This window comes from Agelaius tricolor, unplaced genomic scaffold (assembly GCF_023055355.1).
Source record: "Agelaius tricolor isolate 1412-34295 unplaced genomic scaffold, bAgeTri1.0.p SCAF_7, whole genome shotgun sequence".
Lineage (NCBI taxonomy): Eukaryota > Metazoa > Chordata > Aves > Passeriformes > Icteridae > Agelaius > Agelaius tricolor.
The window spans coordinates 483,893-508,000 of record NW_027269267.1 but is presented as its reverse complement, the minus strand read 5'-3'; the positions used below and the strand labels follow the sequence as shown (position 1 = coordinate 508,000).

Sequence of the window (24,108 nt, the reverse complement as noted above, 5' to 3'; positions counted from 1 at the left end):
GTCCAGGGCAGGGAACGGAGCTGGGCAGGGGCTGGAGAATCCCTGAGGGAGCTGGGCAGGGGCTGGGGCTGGAGCAAAGGAGGCTCAGGGGCCCTTGTGGCTCTGCACAAGTCCCTGCCAGGAGGGCACAGCCGGGGGGGTCGGGCTCTGCTCCCAGGGCACAGGGACAGGAGCAGAGGGAACGGCCTCAGGCTGGGCCAGGGCAGGCTCAGCTTGGCCAGCAGCAGCAATTTGCCCATGGCAAGGGAGCTCAGGCCTTGGCAGGGGCTGCCCAGGGAGCTTTGCAGTGCCCAGCCCTGCAGGTGTCCCCTGCAGGTGGCACTGAGTGCTCTGGGCTGGGGACAAGGTGCCCATGGGGCACAGCTGGCACTGCATGGGCTGGGTGTAATTCCCAGGGAATAATTTGAAAGAATAACAAATGTGAAAGTCATCCTGACTCAAATCTCACCTATTTCTTCCCAAATCCTCACAGTTCACTGGTTTTGAGCCAATCCCTACTATACTGAATTGGGATCTCCCCTGACAAGCAAACAGGGAATAAATGAGATTAATTTCAGAAAGGAAAAAAGCCTTCAAAAAAGCATCAAACGAATCTGATGGAATGAAATGGAGAAGTTGTGCCCAACTGAGCAGCTGAGCAGCTGAGGCTGGACGGGGTCCAAAGGGCTGATCAGGCACTGCAGCAGCACAGGCTCCACACCAGTGCAGGGGCTGCAGCAAAGTCAGGATCATGTTCAGTCCTGAGGGTTTTACCCCAGGGCTTTTGAGTGATTTTCCTCCTGAGAGACCCTGTGAATAACCTCCCCATGTTTGTACAATTCATTTTCTGTGCTTTATTCATTCTGCAGAATTGATTTTCCCCAGAACTGTTCCCTCTGACTTGCGGAATGACACACAGAGGTGAGCCCCTTCCAGCTGGGAATAGTGCTGCTCTCTGAGGATCCACCTGCTCCCTGAAACGGGGAGATTTTCCCATTCTCAGTCTCTACTTCAGCTCCTCACTTCTTGTGGCAGGTGGATTTGTGGGTGGGTTTGTTCTTTGGTTGGGAATTGCTGCTGGAAGCACATTTGGGATCCAATAACCTGCAATAAACCTGAGTTTGTTCCTCTGTGTGCCTAAAAATGGTGACATCCAGAACAACAATTACACTTAAACAAATTATTCCAAGCCTTTCCCTCCAGTATTTGTGCTGGATATGCCATAGGAGCAGACACAGATCCCAGAACCCCCAAATCCCTGGGGCTGGCCCAGCCCTGCCAGCCCATGCAGTGCCAGCTGTGCCCCATGGGCACCTTGTCCCCAGCCCAGAGCACTCAGTGCCACCTGCAGGGGACACCTGCAGGGCTGGGCACTGCAAAGCTCCCTGGGCAGCCCCTGCCAAGGCCTGAGCTCCCTTGCCATGGGCAAATTGCTGCTGCTGTCCAAGCTGAGCCTGCCCTGGCCCAGCCTGAGGCCGTTCCCTCTGCTCCTGTCCCTGTGCCCTGGGAGCAGAGCCCGACCCCCCCGGCTGTGCCCTCCTGGCAGGGACTTGTGCAGAGCCACAAGGGCCCCTGAGCCTCCTTTGCTCCAGCCCCAGCCCCTGCCCAGCTCCCTCAGGGATTCTGCAGCCCCTGCCCAGCTCCCTCAGGGATTCTGCAGCCCCTGCCCAGCTCCCTCAGGGATTCTGCAGCCCCTGCCCAGCTCCCTCAGGGATTCTGCAGCCCCTGCCCAGCTCCCTCAGGGATTCTCCAGCCCCTGCCCAGCTCCATTCCCTGCCCTGGACACACTCCAGCCCCTCCAGGTCTTTTCTGAAGACTTTGAAGAAATGTCTTCATTAAGTCCTGTTTTTATTTTAATTTTATTTCCACCCCCTGTTACTTCCAAGCATACAAGCCCAAGCCAGCACCTTCCCAAGCCAGTAACTCCAAAGGCTAAACCAGGGAGACAGGTAGCAGGATTCTGTTCCTTTGTGCCCCCCTGTTTAGAATTCCCTTTGCCCTGGGTGTGAGCTGTTCCCAGCCTCCCAAACCCCCTTACCTGGGAGAGGAAAATGAATGCAGGGAAGGAGTGGATTGGGGAGCAGCAGTGCAGCCTAGGGGCCACCACCATGCCCATCCTGGGGGGCTGAGAGCTGGGGTCTCTGGGCTGCTGGAATGGCCCCTGGCACCCTGGAGAGGGGGCCCTGGGGGGCACCTGGGGAGCTCCTGGAGTTCCTTGGATTCCTGGGGGAACTGCAAGAAGCTCCTGGCTCAGGAACTCCTCAGCATTTAGCCCAAGCCAGGCACAGTGAATCCCATGCCCTGAAGTGCTGCCTGAGCTTGGACAGCCCACAGCTGCAGAGCCTGGGCACAAAGCTCCCAGCAACGCACCAGCCAGGACCCAGTGCCCCTGTCCTGCACCCCAGGGCCCTGTCCTGTTCCATCCTGTCCCCCCTGTCCCATTTCCCCAGTGCCCTGTCCCATTCCTCCCTGCCCTGTATCTCCAGTGCCCTGTCCCATTTCCCCTGCCCTGAGCTGTCCCTTCAGTGCCCGTCTCCTTCCCCTGTCCTGTATCCCCAGTGCCCTGTCCCATCCCTCCCTATCCTTTCCTGTCCCTCCAGTGTCCCTGTCCTGTCCCCACAGTCCAGTGCTATTTCCCCAGTGCTCCTGTCCCATTCCCCGTCCCGAGCTGTCCCCCCATGCCCTGTCCCATCTCCCATCCTATTGCCCCATTCCTGTCCCTTTTCCCATCCCATTCCCCCATTCCTGTCCTGTCTCCCGTCCCATTCCCATCCCATTCCCCCATTCCTGTCCCGATTCCCATCCCATTCGCCCGTTCCTGTCTCATTTCCCATTCCATTCCCCCATTCCTGTCCCCTTTCCCCGTTCCCTTTTCCCATCCAATTCCCCCATTCCCGTCTCCCGTCCCATTCCCCATTCCCCCCGCGCTGTTCCCACTCCAAGCATCTCCCATGAGGATCTGCCATGGCAGCCCAGCAGCTGCCCCGGGCCCGTCCCCTCCGGTTTGCGGTGACAGAGCCGTGCCCCGGGGGCCACCGGAGCATCCCGGGGACGGCAGCGGGGGCTGAAGGGAAATTCCAACACGAGGAAACCTCGGGCCAGCTCCGTGCTCCCCGGCTGTACCCGCCCGGCCAGGGAAGCCGGGCTGGAGGAGGGCAGCGCTGCCGGAGCTCCCCGGGAAGCAGCGGGAGCTTTGGGGCGGTGGGGCGGGACAGGGGCGACCCCAACTGCAGAGCCCGCCAGAGGAACCCGGGGACTGAGCCGCGGCGAGCCCTGCTCGGCACCGGGAGCCCGGGAAGCGCTGGCTCAGGTTCGGGGAGGTTTTGGGGACATTTGGGGGAATTTGGGGACGCTCGGACCGGGACACCCGGGGGGGGCGGGGCGCGCTCCCAACGGCCCCGCGGCGGCCGCGCCACCAGCGCCCCCCGGCGGCGCCGAGCGGAACTGCAGGAGCCGCGGAACCCCCGGCACCGGAACGGAACCGGGACCGGGGAACGGAACCGGGACCGGGGAACGGAACCGGAGAACAGAACCGGGACCGGGGAACAGAACCGGGACCGGGGAACAGAACTGGGACTGGGGAACGGAACCGGCACCAGGGAACGGAACCGGGACCGGGGAACAGGACCAGGACCAGGGTTCGAGTGCTGGGACAGAACTGGGACCGGCGTTGGGGCTTGAGTGCTGGGGACAGAACCGGAACGGGGATTGGTGAGCTCAGGACAGAACTTGAACCGGGGTTGGTGAGCTCGGGACAGAAGCAGCACCGGGGTTGGTGAGCTCGGGACAGAAGCAGGCCCAGCCGGGGCCGTTCCCTCTGCTCCTGTCCCTGTCCCTGTGAGCAGAGCCCAGCTCCCAGCTGTCCCCTCCTGCCAGGAGCCGTGCAGAGGGACAGAGGGACAGAGGGACAATGTCTCCATGCCCCAGGGAAAGCAGCCCAGGAGCAGCAGCAGGAACCTGTGAGCACAGCACAGATGCTCGGTGTCCATCACCACCAGGAGTGTTCCCAACAGCACCAGCCATTCCTTCGACATTATGTGTTTTATTGAGCTGGGACTCGGGGTGGGGTGAGGTTCACGAGTTCAATAAATACTGCAGAACTGCCTGAAGCCCCACGGAGTTCGAGCAGGGAGGGAGTACAGGAGCAGTAAATTGGTAAGAGGCTTAAAAAAATCTAAGAACTACCTGAGGTGGAGGAATGGAGCTCCCTGAAAAGAGACGGCAGGTGACCTTCACCAGTGGCATGTGGCCCTCACAAAATGGCACCTGACCCGTGGCCAAGGACAGCACTGGCCCCCCTGCCAGGAAACTGCCCGAGCAATTAGATCAAATTAGTGAATTTAATGCAGAATAAAATGCAGGGCAGCAGCTCTGCCTTTCCTGGCCCCACTGGAGGACACTCAGCCAGTGCCAGGCTGTCCTGGCCAGCTGAAGGGAAGAGCCCACGAAGCACCATCCCTTCCACCCATCTGCTCCTTCCAAAGGCGTTCTGGGAAGGCCAGAGGAGGGACAAGGAGAGGGAGCAGCAGCGGGACAGGAGGCTCTGGCAGGGTGGGGACACTGCAGGAGTGCCAGCAGCTGTCCCTGTGCCCTGGCAGACACCCAACACTCCTACCCTGGGGGCTCCCAGCCAAGGAAAAGGGACCAGCCAGCTGTGCTGCTCCCCCTGGCACACGAGGAGCAGTCTCTGGTGACTGCAAGGCACAGTCTGGAGCGCCCAGGACAGACCTGTGAGTGGCACCAGCACCTCCCTGTCCCCAGTGCCACCTGCAGGGTTCCATGGAAGGCCACACAGAGCACTGAAATCCCTGGGAAGCCCAGCTACTAAAGCTATGCTCACCCCATCCCTGTGGATGGGGACGCCACACCACCCCCTCCCAGCCCCAGCCCCAGCCCCAGCCCCAGCATCCTCACGTTCTTCCAGATGCTCCTGTCCCAGCAGCTCCAGCCAGGGGCAGTGGCTGTGCTGGATCCCTGGTGATCCCTTAGGAGCCACACATGAGGCACTCCTCCCTGTTCTCCAGGGAGCACACCATGGCTGCCTTGTTCCTCTCCTTCTCCTCCTCCTCCCTGGACGCCTTCTCCCGCTCCCGCAGCTTCTCCTTGTTCAGGGTGAACTGGATGGGGTTGGCAGCTGGCTTCGTCCTCAGGTAGTACATGCCAGTCTTGAGGCCCTGGGGACACAGGAGCTCAGGGCTGGGGGCAGAGCAGCACCCCCAGCTCTGGGGACACTGCAGAGAGGCACCCCCAGCTCTGGGGACACCCCAGAGAGGCACCCCCAGCTCTGGGGACACTGCAGAGAGGCACCCCCAGCTCTGGGGACACTGCAGAGAGGCACCCCCAGCTCTGGGGACACTCCAGAGAGGCACCCCCAGCTCTGGGGACACTCAGTGCAGGCACCCCCAGCTCTGGGGACACTGCAGAGCAGGCACCTCTGGGGATACTCCAGGGGAAAACAGGATTCTTGGAAGGAAACAGCCATTTACCCTTCCCAAAATCATTGAGACCAACTTACTGTGCCAGAACTTACCAGTCCCTGTGTGCCAAACTTACCAGCCCCCATTTGTTGGGAACAAGCCCCCCCAGTCCCAGGTACAGCTCTTTTTTTTGGGGGGAACAGGCCCCCCAATCCCAAGCACTGCCCCTATTTTTTGGGAACAAGCCCTTAATCCCAGGTAATGCCCCTGGTCTTGGGAACAAGCCCCCAGCCCCAGGTAATGCCCTGTTTTGGAGAAGGAGCCCCAAGAATCCCTGTTCTGGGGAAGGAGCCCCAATAACCCCAGCTGATGCCTTCTTTGTGGGGAAGGAGCCCCAATAACCCCAGCTGACACCCTGCTTTGGGGAAGAAGCCCCAAGAAACCCTGCTTGTGGGGAAGGAGCCCCAGTAATGCCAGCTGATGCCCTGTTTTGGGGAAGGAGCCCCAATAACCCCAGCTGATGCCCTGTTTTGGGGAAGGAGCCCCAAGAATCCCTGTTCTGGGGAAGGAGCCCAGCTGTACCTGTTTCCAGCCATAGAAGTGCATGCTGGTGAGTTTCCCATAGTTGGGCTCAGCAATGTGGATGTTCAGGGACTGGCTCTGGTCGATGAAGGCCCCTCTGTCTGCAGCCATCTTCAGGATGGTTTTTTGGGAGATCTCCCACACGGTCTTGTAGAGCTGTTTCAGGTCATCAGGAATCTCAGGGATGTTCTGGAAGAACAGGAGGAGTTTGGCAGGGTGGGAAGCACTGACTGCTGGGGCTCCAGCAATTCTGACTGGAACTGAGGCCTGTACAGCTGAGCTCTATCCCTGAGTCTAAACACAGAACCCCAGAACAGTTTGGGTCTGGAGGGACCTTAAAGTTCACCCAGTGCCACCCCTGCCATGGCAGGGACACCTCCCAGTGTCCCCAGTGCCCAGCCTGGCCTTGGGCACTGCCAGGGATGCAGGGGCAGCCCCAGCTGCTCTGGGCACCCTGTGCCAGGGCCTGCCCACCCTGCCAGGGAACAATTCCTCATGGCCAAGATCCCATCCAGCCCTGCCCTCTGGCACTGGCAGCCATTCCCTGGGTGCTGTCCCTGCATCCCTTGTAAACTGTTTCTCTCCATGTTTCCTGTTGGCTCCTTTAGGCCCTGGAAGGCCACAATTAGGTCACCCTGGAGCCTTCTCCAGGCTGAACAACCCCAATTCCCTCAGCCTTTCCTTGCAGGACAGGTGCTCCATCCCTCTGATAACTTGGTGGCCTCCTCTGGACATCCTGTGTCTGCAAACACCCTCAGCTCCCCCTCAACAGTTACATGGACAGGCTGGATATTGTGCAAGGTTCTTCCCAGAGGGTGCTGGCACTGCCCAGGCTGCCCAGGGAATGGGCACGGCCCCGAGGCTGCCACAGCTCCAGGAGCCTTTGGCCAGCGCTGCCAGGGATGCCCAGGCTGGGCTTGCTGGGCTCTGGGCAGGGCAGGGCTGGCACTGGGGGATCCCTGGGGGTCCCTCCAGCTCAGGACATTCCATGACACTCCCTGCTATGAAACCAGCACTTTATCTCTTCCTTCTAGGGGGGAATCCAGAGGGAGCAGGAGGTGCCTGGCAGCAATGCCTGCCCTGCTGCCCCTGTACCTGGATGGAGCCGTTGTGGGCGATGATCTGGTTCTTCATCTCCTCGTTCCACAGGCCCCTCTCCGTGAGATCCTTCAGCAGGTGGGGATTCACAACCTGGGAAGGGCAGAAGCCAAAGGTTTTTAAATGGTTGAACAAATCCTGCACATTCCTGACAGACCCTCACCCCTGGAAGTGTTCCAGGCCAGGCTGGACAGGCTGGGAGCAGCCTGGGGTGGTGGAAGGTGTCCCTGCCATGGCAGGACTGGAACTACACAATCTCTGAGGTCCCTCCAAACCATTCTGGGATTCTGCTGGACATGGCAAATGAGAAGGGGGCAGCATGGAACTGCCCTGCATGAGGAACTCCAAAAGATGGGAAAAGGAGAGACCTTGCTGTTACAGGGGCACTGAGTGTAAACATCCAAGACTGGTGTCAGGAGGGGAGGGCAGGCTGAGTACTGGGAAGAAAACACAGCCCCCTTTTCCTGCTGGGGCTGGGGTCCCTGTCCCCCAGCCCCACGGAGAGGCAGGGCAATGATCCTCCTGTTCCACCTCCCCACTCCTGTCTGGGGTGGTCCTGCAGCCAGGAGGAATGGAGAGCACTGAGACACCCCAGAGGGGATGGGCACACCTCCCAAACAGGGACAGCCTCCCCTTGTCTCCACAGGGGGCTTTGCTAACTCCAGCCTCCAGAACCCAACTTGTTTCACTCCCTTTCCTGCCTGACAGACCCCTTTGAGCCCGTGGAGCTCTTCCATGGTCCCTTCAGACCCTTGAGTGCTTCACAGCTCATTCTCAGGACCGTGGTCTCAGCTTCTCCTCCCACATCCCTCCCATGAGGGACCATCACCACCCCCTCAGCAGTTATTCCTGCAGCCCACATTAGGGCCCCACAAAGGCTTTTCCCAGACAAAAGCAGCACTCGTTGATAGTTTCTCCTATTCCCTGGCGACGGTGGGACACACAGAGCTGGACTCCTGCAGCACCCAGCGCTCCAGGTCCCCTTGGTGCTGAACTGAGCCCCAGGTGTGAGGCCTCCCCTTGTCTCCCTTAGCCATAAAACCTGAGGCAAGAGCAGAGCTGCTGCCCAGAGCTCACCTGGAACTCCCCCGAGAGGACCCTGCGTGTGTAGATGTTGCTGGTGTAGGGCTCGATGGACTCGTTGTTGCCCAGGATCTGGGCAGTGGAGGCTGTGGGCATGGGGGAAATCAGGAGGCTGTTCCTGACACCGTATCTGGGGACAACAGGACACGTCAGGGAGCTGCAGCCAAGGGACACAGCACAGGGAAGAGCCAGGGACAGCAGGGAAATAAATCTGGGATAACCTGCAAAGCCTCACATCGCCCGCAGGGAAAAGGGAAGCACCACTGAACTGGCGCTGGGGGACAAGTGCAAGTGGAATTGGGGGCTTTGCTGTTCTCACCCCTCACCAGAGGCTTTCCCAAATGATCCAGTCAGGGGTGGGGTGCAGGGAAGGCAATCTGCCAGGCACTGCACCATCCACAGCCCTGAGGCAGAGCTGAACCAGCAGCCCATGAAGAGGCTGAAACCTCTCCACACACAGGACAGGGGACAGGTTTACCACATTTAAAACTTAGAGCCAAACAGACAGAATCAGTCCATGACAGGCACTTCACACTTCAGTGATTCCTGTCCTCAGGATGTTCAAGGCTCAGCTTTTCCCTGGCACCAGGGGAGAGCCCCAGGGCCAGCTCATGGCTCATTCCTCACTATGTTTGTTTAATGGGAACACAAATCCTCCTGCTGGAGGTATCCAAAATGGAATTAGAGCTCAGCTAAAGCAGAGCAGTGAGGGTGGGCTCCTCAGCCCTGGAAGGACAAAAAGGAAAGAAAGCCACCCAAAAAACAGCTCAAAGGAAAGATCTGCTGGGTGGGGGGAACACATGGGGCTGTTTTTACACTTGGACACTGCCTTTAGCTCTCAGTAGACAGAACTTATCAAATCCATATCCAAAGCCAGGCTGGATGGGCCTGGGAGCAGCCTGGGACAGTGAAGGTGTCCCTGCCATGGGAGGGGTGGCACTGGGTGGGCTTTGAGGTCCTTCCCACCCAACCCAGTCTGGGTTTTATCTGACATCTGCTACAAACTGTGCAGGGTTACTCACTTGGCAATCTTCTCCTTCAAAGCCTTCCAGTCCCAAAGGTCAGAGGGGGTGACATTCCACATGTCATACTGAAGGATCTGAGAAACAGAGTTTGGTCCAAATTAGAGAGGGAACTCTCTTCTCCATGTTTTATAAACCCCATTGGAAATGGACCTGTCATTCCTCTTAATTCTTCTCTCCCATTAGATGTTGGTGAAGCTCTGGTATGACCTAACAAACACTCCATCTTGTGACTGCTCCAGGGCACAGCCAGCACAGGCTGAGTCTGCTTGTCTTTTCAAATCACAGAATCCCAGAATATCCTGAGCTGGAGGGACCCCCAGGGATCCCCCAGTGCCAGCCCTGCCCTGCCCAGAGCCCAGCAAGCCCAGCCTGGGCATCCCTGGCAGCGCTGGCCAAAGGCTCCTGGAGCTGTGGCAGCCTCGGGGCCGTGCCCATTCCCTGGGCAGCCTGGGCAGTGCCAGCACCCTCTGGGCAAGAACCTTGCCCTGCTCTGCAGCCTGAGCTGGCCTGGCCCAGCCCCAGGCGCTCCCTGGTGCTGTCCCTGTCCCAGAGCAGAGCTCGGAGCTGTCCCTGCGCTGCCCCTCGGGAGGAGCTGCAGCCCCGGGGAGCTCTGAGCTCAGGCTGCTCCAGCCTGGGCTGCCCAGGGCACCTCGGGGGGCCCCTCCTGACCCTTCCCCAGCCTCGTGTCCCTCCTCTGGGCTCTCTCTTGGATCTGTCTGATACTGAGACACCCAGCACTGTCCCAGCACTGGAGGTGAGGCCAGCCCAGAGCAGAGTGGGACAATCCCTTCCCTCTGGGCAGTGATGGTGTCCCCAGCACAGGGATGTCCCTCCTGGCTGCAGGGCACTGCTGGCTCAGATCCTGCTGCCCACAGACCAGGTCCCTGCAGGTCTCTGCAGCAGCCCAGGACAGGATCAGCTCCCCAGAGCCTTCCCCTGTCCCGTCCCTGGCACTCACCCCCTTGCTGACCGGCGAGCCCTGGTAGGTGTCATAGGGGCCCTGCTCCCTGGCCAGCTCACAGCTGGCCTCCAGGGCCCCGTAGTAGATGGTCTCAAAGATGTGCTGGTTGAGGAGCTGAGCCTGGGGACTCTCAAAGGGGAACCTCATCAGGATGAAGGCATCAGCCAGGCCCTGCACGCCAATGCCGATGGGCCGGTGCCGCCGGTTGGAGCGCTCGGCCTGCGGGACAGACACGCGTCACCTCCAGCAGGGACATGCCACCTCCAGGACAGACACATCACCTCCAGCAGGGACATGCCACCTCCAGGACACATCACCTCCAGCAGGGACATGCCACCTCCAGGACAGACACATCACCTCCAGCAGGGACATGCCACCTCCAGCACAGACACATCACAGCACGGACACATCACAGCACGGACACATCACCACCACAACAGACACATGTCACCACCAGCATGGTCACACCATCCCCAGCACAGGACACATCACAGCATGGACACGTCACCTCCAGCACAGGGCACGTCACAGCACAGGACATGTCACAGCACACACATGTCACCTCCAGCACAGACATGTCACAGCATGGACACGTCACCTCCAGCATGGACACGTCACAGCACGGACACGTCACCTCCAGCACACACACACCACCACGTCCAGCACAGGACATGTCACAGCACAGCACAGACATGTCACAGCATGGACACATCCCCTCCAGCACACACACACCACCACGTCCAGCACAGACATGTCACAGCACACACACATCACCTCCAGCACAGACATATCACCTCCAGCACAGGACACGTCACTTCCAGCACAGACATGTCACAGCACACACACGTCCCCTCCAGCACACACACACCACCACGTCCAGCACAGCTGGGAAGGGCCCCAGGGAGCAAAGCCTCCTGCTGCAGCACGCCAGGAGCTCTGCATCAGCACTCCTTCCATCCTTCCATCCTGCCACTGCCTGCTGAGGCCAGACTGAGTTTGTCAGACCTTAGCACAGACTGCGATTGCTTAACCCAGCAAGGAGAGGCAGGATTTAGAAGAGAACACTCAGCACTTTCTGATAAATGAAGACATTTAATAGGGCAGAATCACAGAATCACTGAGGTTGGAAAATCCCTCTGAGCCTACCAAGTCCAACTGTTCCCCAGCAGAGCCAAGGCCACCATTGACCATGTCCCCAGGTGCCACATCCACATGGATATTAAATCCCCTCCAGGGATGAGGGCTTCACCACTGCCCTGGGCATTCTGTGCCAGAGCTGGACAGCCCTTTCCTTTAAGACATTTTTCCTAATGTTCAACTTAAACCTCCCCTGGCACAGGTCAAGGCCATTTCCTCGTGTCCTTTTCCTTGCTTTCTGTGAGCAGAGCCTGACCCCCACCTGGCTGCCCCCTCCTGTCAGGGAGCTCTAAAACCAACCAAAATGAGTTACACTTTCTCAGGATCTTTCCAGGATCCTTCTCTCTGTTCCACCTCCCTCTCTGTGCCTACTGCTGGTCTGTGCTTCGTGGAAATCCTCACACATGAAAAAATTCCAGTGGCAGAAGCAGAGTGGGAAGCTTTCCTACAACTGCTTCACCACAGAGCTGCTCTGGGCTGAAGCTCAGGCAGGCACTGACAGGTCCCACCTGGGGACAGGTGGTTTATGGAGTTCCCAACAGGTCTATGGAGTTCTTCTGTGATTCCTTGTGCCCCAGACTGCTCTGGGATTGCTCTGGGCAGGATTCAGCCCTACTCACCTCTGGCACAGGGTAGTAGTTGATATCAATGATTTTGTTGAGGTTTCTGACGATGACCTTGGTGACCTCAGCCAGCTTCTTGAAGTCGTAGGTGTGCTCGGGGGTCACGTACATGTTCAGGGCGATGGAGGCCAGGTTACACACGGCCACCTGTGGGCAGAGACAGGGGATCATTGGGAATGGGACTGGAACACACAGCTCTGCCCCAAACCCATGGGAACCACCCGCCAGGGAACCTGCCAGGCTGGGAAAGCGCACCCCTTGCTCCTCTGGCACATCAGAACTTGTGCAAAAGGTAACAACAATTCAGGAAAGTTCAGTAGAAATTGGTATGGCCAAAAAAACCCTGCCCTGGTCAGTCCTACTGCCTGGAAACCATCCTTACACTGAATCCCAGAGGGATCTGGGTTGGAAGGAATTTTTAAGCCTGATTTGTTCCTTGTCACTTTCCCTTTGAAGGGTGTCTCGTGTCATCCCAAATCCTCCACAGGAGTGGGAAGAGAACCCACAGTCAGTGGAAGGCCTGTGAGTACTCAGGTCAGGAGTTACTCAGCTGCCTGCTCCCTTCCCAAGCAGCAGTTGGACATATCCCAGATATCTGCCACAGGAGCACTCCCAGGCAGGCAGAGAGCTGCCCCAGGAGCACTCCCAGGCAGGCAGGGAGCTGCCCCAGGAGCACTCCCAGGCAGGCAGGGAGCTGCCCCAGGAGCACTCCCAGGCAGAGCTGCCCCAGGAGCACTCCCAGCCCGCCCAGCACCCCGAGCTCCCGCTCTGCACCCACCTCGTCCTTGCTGGTGTACTCCACGATCTCGGTGCACAGGTTGCTGCACTTGATGGTGCCCAGGTTCTGCTGGTTGCTCTTCCTGTTGCAGGAGTCCTTGTAGAGCATGTAGGGGGTGCCAGTCTCAGTCTGGGACTCGATGATGGCGTACCAGAGCTGCTGGGCCTTCACCACCCTGCGCACGCGGCCCTGCCGCTCGTAGCTGCGGCACACAGCGAGGGAGCCCTGTCAGCCCCCGAGCCCCCAACGCCAGGGAGAGGCCTCTGAGCTCCTCGGGGCCTCCTCCCTACTGAGCTCTGCGTGGGGAGCCCTCAGAGCAGGGCAGCAGCACTGCCCTTGTTTAAGGGGAGCCAATCTTTCACTGCAGCGGCCACACAAAGCCATGGAGTGCTCCAAGTGGGGATCGCTCCAGGATGTCCCTCTAGCAGGGACACTGTCCCCCTAACAGGCTGAAATGGTCATTCACACACAGCTCCACCCTGACACATCACAGTGTGAAGGACATAGCCCCATCCTCACATTTTTATCAATCTGACAGTGAGTTCAGTGGGCACCTCTGAGCCCTTCCCACAAACCTGTGCCACGGCCCCACATCCCACAGGACACAGGCAGCTCTGGGAGAGGATGGCACCACTTACAGGTCTGCTCCCTCCTCTTACCTCTCATAGAGCTTCTCAAATTCCTCTCCCCACACATCATCCAGGCCAGGACACTCATTTGGGCACATTAAGGACCAGTCCTGTACGGGGGAAAAATATTCAGAGGAAATCTTTAGGCACTCTGTTAATTAAAGCTGTGGCTACCCCAGCCCTGGAAGTGTCCAAAGCCAGGCTGGATGGGGTTTGGAGCAATCTGGGACAGTGGAAGATGTGCCTGCCCATAGCAGAGGGTGGCACTGGATGAGTTTTAAGGTCCCTCCCAAGCCAAACTGGTCTGGGATTCTGTGAAATACAAGCAGGCATAAGAACAATTTACTGAGAAAATGTTGATGTCTTAAGGTTTGGAACCCCAGAGTCAAAATAGCTGAACAGTCCAAGAACAAGCCATGGGCTGTGAGATTAAGGCCTGAAGCAAAACACTGAGCTGGAGTTGCCCAGCTCCATTCTCCACCTGCAGAGCCAAGCTCTCAGACAAAGTGCAGCAGCTCCTCCAGGAAGGTCCTGGAAGGAACAAGGAGCAAAGCAGCTCTGCAGCCCTTGCTGAGCTCCTTCAGGGCTGCTCACCTGCTCCTCCACTACCAGACCTTTCCTGCACCAGCCAAGTTCTCACCTGGTTGGTTTCCACTCGCTTCATGAAGAGATCAGGGATCCAGAGAGCAAAGAACAGGTCCCGGGCCCGCTGCTCTTCTTTCCCCGTGTTCTTCTTCAAGTCCAGGAACTCAAAGATGTCCAAGTGCCACGGCTCCAGGTAGATGGCAAAAGCCCCAGGTCTCTGGGACACAGAACACAATCTGGATCAGAACAAACTGTCCTTGGAAAGAAACCTCCTGCCCTGCTCCTGAGTGCCCACAACACCCCAAAGCAGCTGGGAACTGGGGGGCAGCACCAGATACCAACACAAGGGGAAAAAAGCCCTTTTGTGATGATGTGTCACCCACAGCCACTCCATCAGCTCCCTGACGTTCATGGCACAGCCCTAGCAGCGTGGAAGCTCTCCCATTACCCAAGGCTCCCTGCTGGGGCCTGGTTTCAGGTACCTTGTTTCCACCTTGATCCACGTAGCGGGCGGTGTTGTTGTAGACCCTCAGCATGGGAACCAGCCCGTTGGAATTCCCGTTTGTCTGCAGAGGCACAGGAAAACCATCAGCAAAACTCCCTGCAGGGGCTGGCCTGCACCTCCTGTGGGTCTTTCCTCAGGCTGCAGAGCTCTTACACCAATCACCACCAATTATTTCTAGTCCTTTCCCCACACTTCTTATAACAAAAATGTATATATCAGCCACGTGTCCCAGAATTAATAAAATGTCCCTCCTAACTTCCTTGCCCTACATTATGTCACCTAAAGGCTTGCAAGGTTTACACACACTGTGACAAGAAACCCCAAACACACATCCACAGAAGGTCTGGGGCAATTAGAGACACAGAAAGGCAAAGGGCTAGTGCACAAGTCTCTGGGCATATTCCTAGGCTGCTAACAGGCAAACATGGGAATTGTCTGACCAAACAGTGGAATAAGACCCTCTTTCTGGAAGGGTTTCTATGAGGAAGCCAAAACACCGAGGAAAACCAGCCTTGCTGCCTTAGGCCAAGGGACAACTGAGGGAGGCTCAGTGCTGTGTGAAGTGAGAGAGGCAGCACTGGTTTGGCATCTCCTGGGAGCAGCAGCTGTGTCCCTGTGCTGTCCCTGGGGTGACTCAGAGAGGGACAGGCACTCACCCCAGCAATGTAGCTGCCTGTGGCACGGATGCAGCTCACAGCAAGGCCAATGCCCCCAGCAGACTTGGAGATGAGGGCACACTGCTTCAGGGTGTCGTAGATGCCTTCGATGCTGTCATCCTTCATGCACAGCAGGAAGCAGCTGAAGGAGACAAATGGTTTCAGCAGACAAAGATGGGAAGGAAAAGTCATCAGTGTTTCATCAGGCTGCAAAAACCAGGGCAAACATGGGATCTTCATGCTCCAGAAAGCAATCCCACAGGTGTGGAATAAAGGACAAAACAGAAAACACCATGAGCAGTACTTGTACTGCTGATACCTCTGCTACCAAACATTTTTAATCATGGAATTGTGGAATACCCTGAGCTGGAAGGGGCCCACAAGGATCAGAGTCCAATTTATGGTCCTGCACAATCCCACCCTGGGCATCCCTGGCAGCCTCGGGGCTGTGCCCATTCCCTGGGGAGCCTGGGCAGTGCCCAGCACCCTCTGGGGAAGAACCTTTTCCCAGTACATTGATACAAATCTTTATAAAAATATAATCCTTTTCCTGATATATATGACATCAAAAACCTATCAGTTATGCTTGCTGCTTTTAGGAAACTAAATTTTTAGAAACTAATTTTTAGAAAATTACCAGGATTCATTTGGTAACCTGCAGCAGACTATGCACATCAGGAACTTTCCAATACAACACAGCCATGCAAAGGTTTCCAATATCTCTGGAGCTGACAGAAACCTGGGCATTTTCCCCCCAAGGACAGCTAAAACTTGACAGCAGCTGCTCAAAACGTCACAGAACACATGCAGGAACTCAGCTGCTCGTTTCAGAGGCTGTGCACGTGTGACACCTGAGCAGGTGTGACCCCCAGGGCGTCCCCTCGCTGTGGCAGGGGGCAGGCAGAGCACCTGGAGAGCTGGGGGCGGTTGGTGCCGGCGTTGAAGAGCGTGGGCGAGGCGTGGGTGAACCAGCGCTCCGAGAGCAGGTTGTACGTCTCGATGGCCGCCTCGATGTCGCCCTTGTGGATGCCCACGGCCACCCTCATCAGCATGTGCTGGGGACGTTCAGCAACTGCAGGGACAGAGCCAGCAATGCCAGGGCTGCCTTGGGAGAGACCCCACAGCCCGCCCAGGGCCACCCCTGCCATGGCAGGGACACCTCCCACTGTCCCAGGCTGCTCCAACCTGGCCTTGGGCACTGCCAGGGATGCAGGGGCAGCCACAGCAAATCTGGGAATTCCACCCCAGCCCTGCCCACCCTGCCAGGGAACAATTCCCAATTCCCAAGATCTCATCCAGCCCTGCCCTCTGGCACTGGCAGCCATTCCCTATGTCCTGTCCCTGCATCCCCTGGAAATTGTCTCTCTCCAGCTTTCCTGGGGCTCCTTCAGGCCCTGCAAGGCCACCCTGAGCTCAGCCCAAAGCTTCTCCTGTGCAGGTGAACAATCCCAGCTGTGCCAGCCTTTCCTCCCAGCAGAGCTGTTCCATCCCTCTGCTCATCCTGGAGCCTCCTCTGGGCTCTCTGCAGCAGCTCCAGCTCCTCCCAGGCCTGGGGCAGCTCTGCAGGTGGGAAATCACCTGAGGGGCACAATCCCAATCCCTTTCCTGCTGCCCACCCTGTGGGATCAGCCCAGGGCACAGGGATTTTAGGATGCCAAGGCACGTGGCTGGGGCATGCCCAGCCCCTCAGCCACCAAGCAAACCCAGAAGACTCCATGTGACAGTCACAGGGTGATGGCAGCAAGCTCCAAACGCTGCAGTGGGACACCTGAGCCAGAGTTTTCATGGAATCACAGAGTGATTGTCCTTGGAAGGAACTTGAGCTCTCCAGCCCAACTCCTGCTCAGAGAGCACCAGGCCTGTTAATTCAGGACTTCATCCCATCAGGCTTTGAAAAACTCAAGGAACAATCTGCTCCAATGCTCAGCTGCTCTCATGGAGGAGGGAAAAAAACCCCCACCTGTATTGACAATTAAATTCAATCAAATATGCAGTCCAGAATCCCATTATGTTTCAGCTTTATGATATTATAATTATTCTCTGACTCTTCTGGTGTCCCAGGATATCCAAGCCAAGGGCCTGCATCACTGGTAGCACTGTACCTAAACTTGGCTTTAATTTAATTTAAACTAACTCAAATTTTTAAGAAGTGCTCAGCACTAGGAACAGCCCTTACCTTTGGAGTTGATTTTCAGCAAGTAGGAGCGTTCCAAAGTCTTTAAAAGAGAGGATGGATTTTAGCAGACAGGCAGATTTCAATTTTTTAAAAAACCCTGTCAACTCCAAACTCAACCATCTCTACATCCCTCATCCCAGGCTTCACCAGCCCTGCACTCTGCTGCTCCTCTCTTTATTATCTTACTTAGGTGATTGATGACTGAAAGTACACAATTCCATGGGAAGATTGAACACTGCTTTGGATTACAGAGTGTGGAGCAGGGCAGGAGTTCCACACTGTCCTGAACCCACAGGAGCTCCCTGCCCAGGGCCCTAAACCTGAGGCAGACCCAAGCCCCAGCAGCACAGCTGAGCTGGGTGGGGGCAGCAGAGCACCCTGGGGTGCTGTGGGGACACATCCCAGCAGCACGGGGAGGATAAATGTGTGGGATGAGATCCTGAGAGAACTGCTCCACTGAACAACGGGAAAAGCAAAAATCCCTTCACGGGCTAATTGAGGATTAGAGTATTTCCTTTGGGAATGGCATCCAACAACTCTGACTGGGATGTGCTGTGAAACCCAGCCCAGCAGTTCAAATATTCCAGCAGCAAGAAAACTCCATGACTCATCCCACTGGGCAGCTGCTTAGTGCAGCCCCCCCTCATCTCCACAGCCCTGCTGATGCCCCACTCCCTCCTGTGCCCCTCTTTGCCCCAGTCCAGATGATCCCACAAGCATTCCCACCCTTCCCAGCAGACCCAGGAGCTCCTTACCTTAAAGCCAAAGTAGTTGTAGGAGAAGTCCCTGTCGTAGATGATGGCAGAGTTCAGGCGCTGGCAGGAAATAACAAAATTTACTTTTACAAGGGGTAACAATGTTATTTACACCTGCTGGCATCCCTGGCCCCAAAGCTCCGCTGTGTGAGGGGCACCAGAGCACAGGAATGAAGCAGGAACAGCACTTCCCTCCAAACAACAGCACAGCTTCAACCACCTTTTGTCACTCAGTTTTTGGCTGAATTGACTGAAATCTAATTGGACAACAAGAAACAAAACACAGAACCAAGGGACAAAAAGAACTTCCTGGTCAGAACACAGACCTGGAATGACTTGGAAACTGAACCCAAAGCACTTCTCTCCCTCCTGTGCTGCCTCCCTTTGCTGCAGCACAAGGTACTTCTTCTCAAATTAATTACTTGTGCTGATCATGGCAGTGAAAACAAATTTTACTACAAAAACATCCACAGAGGAAGAAAACTCCTATATCCCCTCTTACACCCTCCACTCATGCCCTGCACTGGTTTCTGGGTTGGTTTTTTACCCTAAAACAAACATGGCTTGCTTAAAAATAAGAAAAGCAAATTATTTAGGTTTTCAAAATCCAGTGCAATGGTTCAGAAGTGAAAAGAACTCTAGTACTTACATCTTTGTTGGCCAGAACTATGTCCAGAGTCTCTTTGGAGATCATTGGAGAGTGCTTCCCGTTGTGAGGGTTGATGTAGGTGTAGAGATCCTCCATCACATCTGTAGGGAAAGGGATGTGAGCAGGACATGTCCAGGCCTGTCCCTGCAGTACGTGGCACTGGGATTCAGGGATGGGCAAGGCAGGAAAGCCCTGGGAAATAACCCCTCCAGCCCCTCAAACACACAACTGCTCTTCTGCTGCTCAGCACTGCCAACCTGAACCACCCCCTTCTACAAATTGTGTCAAAACCCCACTGTAAAAAGTAACAAATGGGGAGGAGAGTGGGTACAACCTGATCTCAATCCACCACATTTTTCACCATGCCATTTCTACAACTGCTGTTCACAAACCAGGCAATTCCATTTGCCCTGGGAAACTCGTGGCATCACCTCCACGGTGTTTTCAGCCAGGATCTCCCACTTGAGAGATCTCCCTATTTCTGTGCTCCAAGCCTGTCGCTGTGTGCCTGCCCCCAGCAGCTGGAGGCCATCACCCACCACTGAAGACTTTCTTGGTCTCCTTGTGCAGGTTGGAGACGGCGATGCGGGCGGCCAGGATGGCGTAGTCGGGGTGCTTGGTGGTCAGCGTGGCCGCGGTCTCTGCGGCCAGAGTGTCCAGCTCCACCGTGGTGACCCCGCTGTAGAGCCCCTGGATCACCTTCATGGTGATCTGTGCCTGCAGGGGGAGGGAAAGGCCGAGCTCAGGGAGCCCCTGTGCTCCTGCACCACACGGATCCAGCACCGCGAGCTGGGCGGGGGGAGAGCAAACGGGGACAGGGACTGGGAATGGGGCAAATGGGGACAGGGACTGGGAATGGAGCAAACGGGGACAGAGAATGGGAATGGGGCAAACTGGGACAGAGACTGGGAATGCTGGGCAGGGGGAGAGCAAACTGGGACAGAGACTAGGAATGGGGCAAACTGGGACAGAGAGACTGGGAATGGAGCAAACTGGGACAGAGATTGGGAATGGGGCAAACTGGGACAGAGACTGGGAATGGAGCAAACTGGGACAGAGACTGGGAATGGAGCAAACTGGGACAGAGATTGGGAATGGGGCAAACTGGGACAGAGACTGGGAATGGAGCAAACTGGGACAGAGACTGGGAATGGAGCAAACTGGGACAGAGACTGGGAATGGGGCAAACGGGGACAGGGACTGGGAATGGGGCAAACGGGGACAGGGACTGGGAATGGGGCAAATGGGGACAGGGACTGGGAATGGAGCAAACTGGGACAGAGAGACTGGGAATGGAGCAAACGGGGACAGGGACTGGGAATGGGGCAAACTGGGACAGAGACTGGGAATGGGGCAAACTGGGACAGAGACTGGGAATGCTCCTGGACATGGACTGGGGACAAGGCCTGCAGGGACAGCACCCAGGGAATGGCTGCCAGTGCCAGAGGGCAGGGCTGGGTGGGATCTTGGCCATGAGGAATTGTTCCCTGGCAGGGTGGGCAGGCCCTGGCACAGGGTGCCCAGAGCAGCTGGGGCTGCCCCTGCATCCCTGGCAGTGCCCAAGGCCAGGCTGGGCACTGGGGACAGTGGGAGGTGTCCCTGCCATGGCAGGGGTGGCACTGGGTGGGATTTAAGGTCCATCTCAACCCAACCCAGTCTGGGATTCCATCATTATGGGGTAGGGGCTGGTTTAGGAGTTTGTGATCAGCCTTTTTTCCAAGCTTTTCTGGTGCAGTTTTTGCCAAGATTCAAGTGCTTATGACTGCCAGAGGCCTCAAAGTGGGTGAAACCTTTGGAAGACTTCAGGATGGCTTAAAGCCCTGCATTTGTAGGGTGTTCCATGGTGATCCATGCAAAACCCCACAAATCCATGTAGGTGTTCCATAGGATCGAGAGCCCTGGGCTTATCAAGCCAAACTTGTCTGTCCCACTGCTCCCTCTCTGTGGGGAGGAGCACAGGCTGCACTGTGCCTGTCAGCTGGGCCCTGGGGAGCTGCTCTTCCCTGGGACTGCCAGCACATCCCTGTTCCCTGCATCCCTGGCCGTGCCCAAGGCCAGGCTGGACACTGGGGACAGTGGGAGGTGTCCCTGCCATGGCAGGGGTGGCACTGGGTGGCCTTGAAAGCCCATTCCAACCCAAACCCTGCTGGGATTCCGTGTAAGGATGGTTTCCTGGCAGTAGGATTGACTGCTCTCTACTGAACCTCTGTGAACTGCTGCTACTTTTGCAGAACTCGTGGGATTTACAGCCTTGCAGGGAGCATTAGCACAGGGTCTGGGAGGGGTGCTGCTGGCCTGGGAAGCTTCTGACACAAGCAGATCCAAGTGCCAAAGGAGAAACAGAGCTCCAGAGAAAGAGGTCACACATGACTGCAGAATAAATTAGAATTCAGGGGCACAAGGAGGCAGGAGGACTCAGAATTTCACTTCTGTCCTCAGCATCAACTCCCAGTCACTGGGGGCAAGTCAGGGCACTTCATGCTGTGGTCACCAAGTCACCAGTGCCCTCCTCCTGCCCTCCATCCCAAAGACTTTTGGGTACAGGACCAATGGCAACTGGAATTTCAGACAGGAGAATGGATCATGAGAAGCTGGGAGATGGGAAGAGCCTTAACTGGTGACTCCAAATGGCCAGACTGGGTCTGGAACCTGCATAAAAACCTCACAGACACCAGTGGATCCACTGGGGAGTCATCCTGACACAGGCTTTGGACGGAGAAGCCTCCATGAGTGGGATCAATGCCCACCCCAAATCAGCTCAGAAAAGCAGGGATGTGGCAATGGCAGGGAATTCTGTCCTGCTGTTTGACCAGGAGGGGATCCAGAGCTACTTCCATGTGTCATTGCTCCAGCTTTGCAGACTGACACTGGCAGCAACCTACCAAATCCAAAATATGGGAACTGGAGCAACAAAACTCGGGTTTTTTTTAACTACCAGGGGCTCAATGGCTTCTCCAAGGTGAGAAAGGGATCTAGGGCAGGGAAAGGGGATGTTCCCCTCCACAATCCCTGCACCTGGGAAGCAAAACGCCTCAGAGCACAAACAATTCCAACAAACCCATTCTGGATGCGTTTGCCAAGAGTTCAGGGAACCACAGAACATCCTGAGCAGGAGGGGACCCCCAGGAATCCCCAAACCCAACCCGGGACACCCCAGGAGCTCCAGCCCCGGTTCCCACCCCACTCCTGCCCAGCAGAGGCGGGGTCAGGCAGGGCATGGCACTCACAGGATCCACGAAGTCGGCGTTGAGGCCGTAGCAGAGCTTCTGGATGCGCGAGGTGATCTTGTCAAACATGACCCGCTCCTGGCGCCCGTCTGGGACACACACACAACACACACACACACACAGGGGCCAGCCCAGTGAGAGCCAGGTCAGAACAGAACAGCCCAGTGAGAGCCAGGTCAGAACAGAACAGCCCTACCCAGGCTCACCAGTGCTGCACCACTAAAAACCAGCCAGCACAGAGCACCCAGTGCTGCACCAGTAGGAACCAGTCCAACACAGAGCACCCCAGTGCAGCCCCAGTAAGAACCAGTTCAGACAGAGCACCCCAGTGATGACTCAGTAAGAACCAGCCAGCACAGAGCACCCCAGTGCAGCCCCCCAGTAAGAACCAGTTCAGCACAGAGCACCCCAGTACAGTCCCCCAGTAAGAACCAGTTCAGCACAGAGCACCCCAGTGCAGCCCCCCCAGTAAGAACCAGTCCAACACAGAGCACCCCAGTACAGTCCCCCAGTAAGAACCAGTTCAGCACAGAGCACCCCAGTGATGCCCCAGCCAGCACAGAACGCCCCTGCCCAGCCCCTCCCGTGGGGGAATTGGGTGTGGGAATCACCAGGGAGTGGGGTGTGGGTGCTTGGGTGGGTACAAGGAAAGGAGAGGCTCCCCCTCTACCCCAAGAATTCCCACCTAAAACTGCACCAACCCAGCTGAGGGTCACCCCTCAGCTCAGCCTGGGGACCCCTGGGACCAAAAGAGGGGGAGACCAACCCAAAGCTCCTGCCATGGGAGCCAAACCAAAGGAGAGGTCTCACCCCTCACTCTGGGTGTCGGGGGGAGCTCCCTCACTCTGGGCTCCCCCAAAGCTGAGGGGAGCCCATCTCCTCCCACCGGGGGCCATCAGAGCTGAGGGGATCCACCCTCCCATGGAGGAGAGGCGGGCGCCCTCTGTGCTCTCTGTGGTGCCATCAGGGGGACCCCCAAAGCCAAGGGGGTCACACCACTCCCTCACACCATGTGCCATAAGGCACCCCCAAAGCTGAGGGGGACCCACCCCTCACGTGCCATGAGGGACCCTTCCAAAATGGGGGGATCCCCATCTGCTTACCTTGGGTGCTAAGCAGGGGCCCCGCAAAGCAGAGGGAACCCCAGAATGTGGCAGGGATTCCCCTTCAGGTGCCCCGAGGGACCCCTAAAACCGAGGGGTCCCGTGCCCACCCCCTGGGTGCCCTGGGCAAGACAGAGCCCCCCATCCCCGACACTCGGTACCCCCAGAGCAGCGGGGCTCCCCCTCCCCGGCCCGCTGGCACCCCCGGGGCGGGGGAGCGCTCACCCCGCTTCACGACGTGCATGGTGGCGGCGGGTTCCCCTCAGTCCCTCGCGATGTCCCCCTCGGTCCCTCTCGGTTCCCCTCAGCTCCTCTCGGTGCCTCCGCGCCCGCCGCTTCCCGCGCCCGCCGCGCGCGCCCCGCCCCGCTGAGGCGGCCGCCGCCATCTTGCCTGCGGGCACGGCTCCCTGCCCGGCCCCTTCCCGCACCGCCCCGCCCCGCTCCCGGCGCTGCCCGTGGCCGCGGGCGGACACCGATCCCGGCCCTCATCCCGATATTGTCCCCGCTTTCCCCCCGGGAATCGCCGCCGCGCTGGGGAACAACGCGAATCCTGCCCGCTTCAAAGATGGCGGCGCCAGCGCTCCCCTCCCAGCCGGGGAGGAGCCGGAGGGACAGGACGGGGCTGAGGGCGCCAAAGACAGAGCCCGCCGAGGGACAAAACAGCTCGAACTGAAACGCCAAAACAGTAATTATGTTAAATTTAATTATCCTGAATCAAGGCCCAGGCGTGATATGTGTGATTAAACTTTGGGTCCCACTGCCCAGGGAGCTGGTGGGGTCCCTGTCCCTGGAGGTGTCGAGGAACAGCTGCACAGGAACATCTGAGGCTCTGCTGCGGAACGGGCCCAGGGCACAGGAGATGCAGGGAAGGAGCTGAAATTACCGAAAGTTCTGTCCCAAAAGCAGCAGAGCTGCACCTGCAGAGCCTCCAGCCCTGGGACACCAACAGCAGGAGCAGCTGGAGCTGCTGGAGAGAGCCCAGCGGGGCCACAGGGCTGGAGCCAGGCTGGGAGATCTGGGATTGTCCAGCCTGGAGAGGAGAAGCTGCAGGGAGAGCTCAGAGCCCCTGGCAGGGCCTGCAGGGGCTCCAGGAGAGCTGCAGAGGGAGTGGGGACAAGGCCTGCAGGGACAGCACCCAGG

At 57.6% G+C, this 24,108-nt stretch overlaps 1 protein-coding gene across 1 annotated transcript; it reads right to left on the bottom strand.

Moving 5' to 3' along the window:
• Positions 1–4,011: 4,011 nt before the first annotated feature.
• RRM1 (ribonucleotide reductase catalytic subunit M1) lies at positions 4,012–23,334 on the bottom strand. Its single transcript, XM_071430022.1, has 19 exons — positions 23,194–23,334; positions 21,866–21,954; positions 19,178–19,355; positions 18,639–18,739; positions 17,990–18,049; positions 17,235–17,274; positions 15,968–16,130; positions 15,059–15,200; positions 14,380–14,463; positions 13,953–14,114; positions 13,343–13,422; positions 12,684–12,885; positions 11,903–12,052; positions 10,143–10,364; positions 9,182–9,258; positions 8,154–8,289; positions 7,074–7,169; positions 5,979–6,167; positions 4,012–5,153 (listed from the first exon to the last, which is right to left on the bottom strand). Exons 1-19 carry the CDS (start codon positions 23,210–23,212, stop codon positions 4,965–4,967), a joined length of 2,379 nt encoding a protein of 792 aa, XP_071286123.1. The 5' UTR covers positions 23,213–23,334; the 3' UTR covers positions 4,012–4,964.
• Positions 23,335–24,108: the final 774 nt, after the last annotated feature.